This window comes from Oreochromis aureus, linkage group 16, assembly GCF_013358895.1.
Source record: "Oreochromis aureus strain Israel breed Guangdong linkage group 16, ZZ_aureus, whole genome shotgun sequence".
NCBI classification, from domain to species: Eukaryota; Metazoa; Chordata; class Actinopteri; order Cichliformes; family Cichlidae; genus Oreochromis; species Oreochromis aureus.
The window spans coordinates 30,397,127-30,405,784 of record NC_052957.1 but is presented as its reverse complement, the minus strand read 5'-3'; the positions used below and the strand labels follow the sequence as shown (position 1 = coordinate 30,405,784).

Here is an 8,658-nt window from a genome sequence, read left to right as displayed (position 1 = left end):
TGCACTAATGCTATACACTTTTTACAAAATCCCATGGCACATCTGGCCGTGGGATTTTGTATCTTTCCTCCAGGAAACCATTTGGGAACCTTTAAACTTAGGGGGCAGTCAGAAACATGTCCTCACATTTGTGTGGCTAAAGACAGAGGACAAATTGCTGTTTTTAAAGTTTACAGAGCTTTAAAATCCCAGCTCCATGAGGAAATTATGGCTGTAATAATCATAGCAGCCTCTAGAGGGAGCCATTAGCACTTTACTTTCTCTGTGTGATTGTACCACTTGACTGGAGCGGATTTGTGACTCTCATTTTCAGGAACATTACATCATCATTGTTTAAAAACAACCGACACACACACACACACACACACACACACACACACACACACACACACACACCTCACTGTACAGTCTTTCTGGCAGGCACTGCGGGTGAGTGAGGAGAGGGCAGATTAATCTGCCTCTTTGCTGTTTGGGTCTGAATGGAGCGTAAAGTTATGTGCATTTGAATTTGGGAGGGGGTGAGGTGGAGGAGAAAGAGGAGGAGGAGGGCAGTCTGTCGGCTGCAGGATTCCATCACTCTTGGCAACCGTTGTTGGGTTACCACGGAAACGCACTGCAATGTTCTCTGCTTCTCTTTTGTCCTCCTCCACCACTCCTCTCTCTCTCTCTCTCTCTCTCTCTCACTCACTCTATCCCATCTTTATTGCTGGTCGGCTTCCTCCTTGCGTTGCTACGGCGATGCTCTGGGACATTCAGTGGGATCATTTTGTCACTGCAGTGTCGGTGCACAGAGCTGACACTGCGCTCCGAGAGCTCTGTGAGACGTGTTTTGTTGTTTTTGCTCTCCCTGTTTTGTCTCCTCCCGAATTTTCGTGACCTTTAACCCCTCCACTTCCCTTACCAATCAGTCTGAAATCAGCGTTTTGGACTGGCCGGGCTCGTCAGGTGACATCACAGAAAGTTGGATGAAGTTTTGCTGAACTGAAGGCTGCGATCAGTGTTGATGTTTTCACGACTCTGTCGGACTGAGAGACGTCCGGACACTTCACAGAGACTGAACTCTGCTCGGTGAGCTTTGCCACAAACCGAGATGAATGAGGACGCGGAGGAGGCGCAGCTGCCTGAGAAGTTGCTGGAGGCTGAGGAGCAGGAGTTGCAGCAACAGGAGGGAGAACTTGATATGGAAGAAGAAATGAAGGACCAGGAGGGAGAGGTAGAGAAGGAGCCACAGGAGGTCCATCCGCTGGAGGAAGACCTGGAGGAAGAGAAAGTGCAGCAACAGGATGGAGATACTGAGGAGGTGTATGGGCAGGAGGGAGAGCTAGAACAAGAGGAGGTTGCGGCGCATGAGTGGATGATGCAAGAGAAGGTGGAGGAGGTTCTGAAGCAGCAGGAGGACTGGCTGTTTGAGCAGATGCTAAACCCAGAAGGGGAACAGGAGCAGGAAGAGGAGCAGGTACAGGCAGAGGAGCGGGAGAAGGAGGAGGAGGAGGTAGAGATCGAAGAGGTCCAGGAAATTGAGCTACAGGACTTTGAAAAGGAGGAGGAGGAGGAGGAGGAAGAGACTGAGGAGATGCAACAAGAAAAGGAGGTGCAGCAAAGTGAGTTGTTACAACAAGAGGAGGAGGAGGTAAAGCAGAGTGAGGAGCTGCAGCAACAGCAGCAACCTCGAGAGCAGGAGGAGGAGGAGGAGGAGCAGGAGGAGGTGCAGTGTGAGGAGATGTCACGGACTGAGGAAGAGCAGAAGGAGCAACAGCAGTCTGAGGAGGCGCAGGACTTTGGGGACGCTCTGGAGCAGAATCACAACAACCAGGTCCTGATCCGGCTCAGAGGAATGTGAGTAAACACAGATCACGCAGTCAGCTGGCTGATGATGTAATGTCAGTGTGTCGATGCAATAGCACTATCGATAATTGGTGATCACGCTGTGAGGATCCGTGAGCTGCTGTTAGACTGACAGCCTCAGGGACGGCATCAGTGCGGTCGACTGGTTGCCTTGGTGATTCTGGCACGGACCGACGATGGAGGGGAAGACGAATGACAGAAAATGAGCGGGGAACGGTGGGCGTGCAACATCACTTAACACGGGAGAGAAAGCGTGTGTGTCTGTATGTGTGTGTGTTTGATGAAGTCACAGCTTCTCGTCTGTCTGTCTATCAGATATTTTCTTAGCAGCTGACTCCTACGCTGCAGCGGAACAGCCTTGCACATCTGTTTGAATTTGAGGCGATCACACACACACACAAAAAAACCAAACCAAAAGCAACAACAACAACAAAAAAGAGCCCAGCGTGCCTTTTTTTTCTTTTTGGTTCTCCATTGTTGCCATGGTAACAACTGAGCGTTGCGATGCAGCAAACTCTCAGCAAAGAAAAACACATCAGCAGGGAGACGGACGAAAACAGAGACAGAGATGAAGGCAGGCACGCAAACACAAAATGTTTGAATGTCCTGTTTATGCTTCAGTCTGTTTACATGTGAACTACAACCTCATCACTCGCGCATCCTTTCTTTGACAAATCTGACTACGGGCTTTGAAATGCTCCCAAACTGAGCATTTCAAAGCAGTGAATGCCCTATGGGCATAATGTGATGAATCCTGTTAGTCCAAGTAAAGATTTTAAGCGACTGCAGTTTAAAGTCAGCAAATTGACATATGTACATTTTGGTTTTAGATGTTTAAATCGTCCATATGACACACAATTAACAGTTTTAGTATTGTAATATATAAAAAACATGTAATTTTTCCATCAGGTTACATACTTAACAACTATAAATTGTGTTTAACCACATCTTTGGAACTACAACTCACAACAGGAAGTTGCTGGTTTGACCCTCCTGTTGAGCTGTGATGAGTTTGTATGTTCTCCCTGTGTGACTTTTCCTCCTAGAGTCCAAAGACAAGCATGTTAGGCTAATTGGTGACTGTAAATTGTGCCCCTGGTATGAACATGAGAGTTGGCAGTTATCTGTCAGTCTGTTTTTATGTATTACGGCATAAGATAAATTTTAAAATGAGTTAAATTCAAGCTCAAATGAACAGCAGCACACAATGTCACACAGTGTCGCTGCTGTTTTAACAAAAGTCAAAATTCAGTAGCTTTTGGAATCACTCTTCTTTACCATACTCTTTCAGTTCACTGAAGTTTCGAGGCACAGTTTTGATTACCCTTCTGCAGGCAGTGGCTGAGTAGCCACTGCTGTTATACTTTTTTGAAGTCTGCCTCCACAGGCCCATGTGCAGTTGTCGCACTGTATTGTAAAGTCTATGTGGATGGGTACACACGGTCTCAAAAACACTGGCAGGCATTCAGACATCAGCACAGACCTTCAAACTGATTATCTGATGATGGAATTTCCGTCACTCTGACCTGAGTGGACCCTTGCAGGTTCACGGATGTGGACAGTATAATCAAAGCTTAACGCTTCAGCTGCAGCATTTCAATCAGGCTGAGCTCGGGACTTTGACCGGGCCTTTGCAACACCTTGATTCTTTTCGTTTTCAGTCATTTTATTGTGGATTTTCTGCTGTGCATGGGATGATTGTCCTGCAGCATGATCCAGTGTAGGCCAAGTTTTAGCTTTGGACCTATGGCCTCACATTTGACTCTAGAATACTTTGGTAAACAGAGGAGTTCATACAGTAACTGACTCAGTAACTGTAAGGTGCTCAGGTCCTGTAGCTGCATCACGACCACCACCTTGCTTGAACATTGGTACGATATGCTGTGTTCTGCCCTGATGCTCCAGACCAGCAAACCAGTGTCATGTTTTGTAGCTCATCTGGGGTTTTAGTTGCCTAATTTTAAGATCTGCTGAAGACCAGATTATTTTTTATTGTTTTCTGGATACTTGTTTACTTTCTTTTTACCTTGAACATGTCTTGATCAGCATTCACGGTGCCTTCACAGACATCCAAATATCTGTGACGATTACCACTGATGCATAACCGTACCGTCAAATCAGGCTCTGATGCATACTCTGGTAACAAGCTGGATAATCCTGCTCCTCTTCAGCCTGAAGTATGCTGCTCCCACGATTCCCCAAAACACAGAAGGACACAATTTTCTGCTTAATTCATCCGAAATTTTATCTTTAGTTGGACGGACGGCCAAAAAATCATAAGTATTCACATCCATTCAGCATTACTTTCCAACTTTGTAACTCCCACACAGAAACTCCTCAAGCTTCAGAGACTTAATGATTTATTGACTGCAGATTACAAAAGAAATCCTCAAATTCTTTGCAGTTTAGTTGTGACATGCTCCGTCAAAAATTAGTTTGGGTGTTTATTTGTTTATTTTTTTTACATAACTTTCCCAGTCTTTTGTATTTGTTTGCCTGATGTCTTTAAAGCAGCACATAAATGTGTCTAAAGACTTCTTTATTTTTTCACCAGAAACATTTGTCACATACAAAATATCTGGACAGTGCTGTGTTCAGTTTAGTTATAGCTCTTTTTCTGGTTTTGTCCAGTTAAACCTAAAAACTACACATTTAAAGGAATAGTATAGAGTAAAAAGAGTACTAATGCATATGTTTTAAAAGCTGCTGTATCTCCAGAATGGCATGGCATGGCTACAAGTGAAAAAAATCCAGGTACGTTGTGCTTGTAAGAATTAAGCTTTTTTAATCCTCTGTGAGGTTTCATTGCAATAACGTAGGTCCCCAAGGAGGAATAAAAAGGAAATAAGGAGGAATGAGGAAATGATAGCTCTGATTCTGCTGTGCTGATAATAACCTGTTTTTTCTTGTTTAAACTGGCCATGTATAAGGTCAGTGTGGTACTCTAAAGCATACACTGATGTTTTAGTCAACAAATCTGTTTCCCTGCAGACATGCTGACTTGTCACAGTAGGAAAAGCATTGATGGACCCATTGTATTAAAGCATACCTTTACATTTCCCTGTTGTGACAAGTCTGTATGTCTGATTGAAGTGGTTTGTCCCTTTGTCTTGGTAGCATGACATGCCCATGACAGGCAGTCAGATCTCTTTCAACCAGGTCACTTTTTCCACCTTAAGCTAGTTAAAATTCTAAATCTTTTCCTCTCAGTTTCAGATCTTCCTTTAGTCTAAATGGTAAATGGACATTTTCTTATATAGTACCTGAGCACTCAAAGCACTTTATACAGCATGTCTCTCTCACCCAGTCACACACACAATCACTTATTTCTATGTCTAAGTGCTTTGTATCTAACATTCACACACATTCAACCCCAGTGAACCCATCAGACGCAACTCAGGGTTCAGTATCTCGCCCAAGGGCACTTTGACTTGCAGACTGGAGCAGCCAGGGATTGAACTGATTAGTAGATGACCACCTATACTTCCTGAGGCACAGCCATGGTCATTCTTTCTAAGAATTACTAAAACTGAAAATGCCAGTTTGGTTTTTTTCAGAGGCTTTCTGATATTTGTCAAAGAGGTTTGGAAATTAAAATAGGGATTTGTTAGGAAAAGCTAGCTAACTTATGATCCAAGTATCCACAAAAACATCCAAGCAATGATGCCATCAAGAACAACCAGACTTCCAATATTTCCTGCATTAGTTATGTTAACTTCACTGCCTGCAAATACCTATGTATGTAGTTTATTAAATAATTTAAGCAAATAAATAGCACATCTACCAGTGAGATGGACCGTCTGTTCCATCAGCAACGTCCTGCCCCCCTGAGCAATGCTGGTGACTCTTCTGTCGTTAGCCTCTGGCAATAACAGTGTGGATTGTGACTGAGCAGTGGTGCTTTGATCAAAAGTTGAATCATTTACGAACATGCTACAAGTGAGCATTTAAAAGATAAGATAAGATAACCTGGTGCCAAGGAACTTCCTACATCTATTCAACAGAATAAATACATAAAACAGTAACAATAGAGATTATTATCAAGAGATTATGTAAAGACAGAAACAGAATACATACACATTTTACACAGTGGTGAAATATTGCACAGATGACATTTGAATCATTACAAAATCACAAAACCTGACGTTAACAGACAATGTTTGACATCTTCAGTTTAATAATTAGTAATCTAACAATTTTGAAATTGTAGTGAACACAATGTAAAAAACCAGAAAATTTTACACTTAGGTCTGTTTTTTCTGACTTTTCCATTCTGTTGGCAGATTAGATTAGACAAAAAATATTTAACAACAAAAAAGGAAAATATGTATCAAGGAAATACATTGTAATATGATATCATTCAAACACAGCAAAGAGGACATTGCATAATAACCATGGTAGCTGCTTCATTCAAAATTTAACAGCCCATTATAGCCAATGGGCAAATACAGACTGATGCATTTGGCTGGTCTGTTTTTCCAGCTTCTCACATATGGTGATAGTTACAGAACGCTAACTTAGCATTCTGTAATGCTAAGGTAGCATTAGTGAAGCCATATTGGCATATTTTGGAACGGCTGACTTTTCATCTGTTGGGCAGTGTTTGTTTCAAATGGGAAAATTATGTCCAGAAATAAAATTAATAGATTTAATGCTGTTAAGAGTACATTTGCCAATGTATTTTCTTGACAGCTAAAGTTAAACTCTCCTTTATTTTATCAGTTTCTGTTCACAAAAACATTTAATAACAAGATTCACAATGTATTGTGTATGTCTGTGATACGTCTTCTAATTTACTATCTTATGGAAGACCAGGTCACCACCAGTATTTGGTTTACTGACAGTATCTCTTATCAGCAGTTAAATGAAATGTGCATGGCATCATTACCATTAAACACACACATTTAATTTATGCCCCTTGGATACTCTTGCTCTGTTTAACAGACCCTGCTTGCTATACAGCATCTTGTGTTGGTAACCGGCTGGCAACAGAGGAAAATATAACAGAAAAAAAAAGAAACAGAAATTTATCAGCAGAAGTTGGTGTGTTGGTTGAAGAAGCTGACGCCAAGACAAGTGTTTCGTTTTTGCCAAATCCTCTAATAAACATTGGCAAGTGAATGTGTTCTCTGTCAACAGTGAGAGAATGAGAAACACTAGAGGTGTAAAAATAAAGATGCAGAATTCAGCTTGTCTACTAACCTGACAAGACTGAACTCCGAGGTTAGGGGAACTCCGTCACGGGGAGTGAACACACTCCGAGGTTTGTTTAGTTTTCCGGAGGATTCTTCTGCTCAGTGAGAAAAGGTCTTAGATAAAACAACAAAGCTGGTTTTATTTTGGGTAGTGAGTAATGGCAACAGGCATCTGTAGTTTGACAGTAATGTTGCTTGTGCGTAAGCAGAAGCTCTGCGTGCCTGTGTGTCCCCCCTCAGTGCCTGTGCACCCAGTAAATAGATCCCCTGCTGCACCTGAATGCTAATCACACTCAAGAATTGTTGGCACCTCTGACCTAACAACCTGTGAGGCATAGTTGTAAATAAAGTAACACTCTTGGTTGCAAAGTAGCAGTGACTAAGAAGAGACCAGTCGAATGAACAGTTCTCAATGATTTATTGAAATATGGAGCTTGATTAATAATTGTTTGGCAATTAGACTCCGATCTTCGTAGTAGAACAGAGTCCAGCGATGGTAGGAAGGACGGCAGAGAGGTGAAGCAGGTGGAGACTTGGACGATGTCTATTCTGGCGAGGATGAGGTGGAGATTTGGAGGAGGCCGGTTGCACGAATGAGAATCTGAAAGGCAGGATGACAGAAAAGCAGCGAGATTCAGAGCACACAGAACAGAGTATGATCGGCTTGCAGAAGACAAGCAAGAAAATGATTGGGCGAAAGTGATGACATCAAAATTAAGTTTGACACCACAGGAAAGTGGAAGTAATGTGAAGAATAGACTAGCAGCGCCAAACCCCAAGGGATGAAGGCAGATGAGTGGATATAGAGCTAGCATAATCATTATTACATGTTTCAGTCTGTTGAGTGGTGCACCACAAATGGAAATGTTGGATATCTCAACAACTATGGGCTGAGAGGTTGTGAAAAACTATATGGACATTCACGTCACATTCCTCCCTGAATAACAGTATCTCTGAACCTCCTGTCTCCCTACCCTCAGCCCTAACTGGTCATGGCAGATGGCTGCCCCTCACTAAGTCTGATTCTCCTGGAGGTTTTCTTCCTGCTAAACGGGAGTTTTTCCTTCCCAGTGTCACCAAGTGCTTGCTCATAGGGGGTCATCTGATTGTTGGGGTTTTCTCTTTACCTTACAATATAAAGCATGTCGCATATATAAAAATAGATTTGAATTGAATCAAGTTTGAGTTGGTTCAGACACACCACAAAGCCAAGTTTACCTGCAATCCATAGACTATAGGAAGGGTGGTGAGGTTCTCAGAGAAGAGCCATGCAACCGAATATAAACAAACGAAAAGAAAGAAATCTTCTTTCGAATATGGTCGTTCTGACTGAGCCAAGGCTCCCCCAGACTTTGGGTCTCTTCATATGTGCAGTTACCAAAAATGAAAAGAAAAAATAAAATAAAGAGAAGCCTTGTTGTTACATTTCTTTTTCACAGACTGCAAATTTTTGTTTGATTAAAAAAAAAAAGTATTAAGGTTACTTCATCATGTTACTGCCAGGTACATTTGTATTGCTATCATCAGAGCAGAGCAGAGCTGCTGTTCCATTTATAGACATTCTGCCTGCCACTGTTGACCTTTCCAGGCACAACCCTCCCTAAGTTTGGGGACTCTG

The 8,658-nt window shown here is 42.4% G+C and overlaps 1 protein-coding gene across 1 annotated transcript in view; it reads left to right on the top strand.

The window, feature by feature from the left end:
* Positions 1-1,654: 1,654 nt before the first annotated feature.
* The window catches only part of pde1a (phosphodiesterase 1A, calmodulin-dependent), a 43,692-nt gene continuing 36,688 nt past the window's right edge, over positions 1,655-8,658 (top strand). Inside the window, exon 1 of the mRNA XM_031748424.2 lies at positions 1,655-1,836. Coding sequence (XP_031604284.1) covers positions 1,721-1,836 — 116 coding nt within the window. The 5' untranslated portion in view covers positions 1,655-1,720. The remainder of the gene's footprint in view (positions 1,837-8,658) is intronic.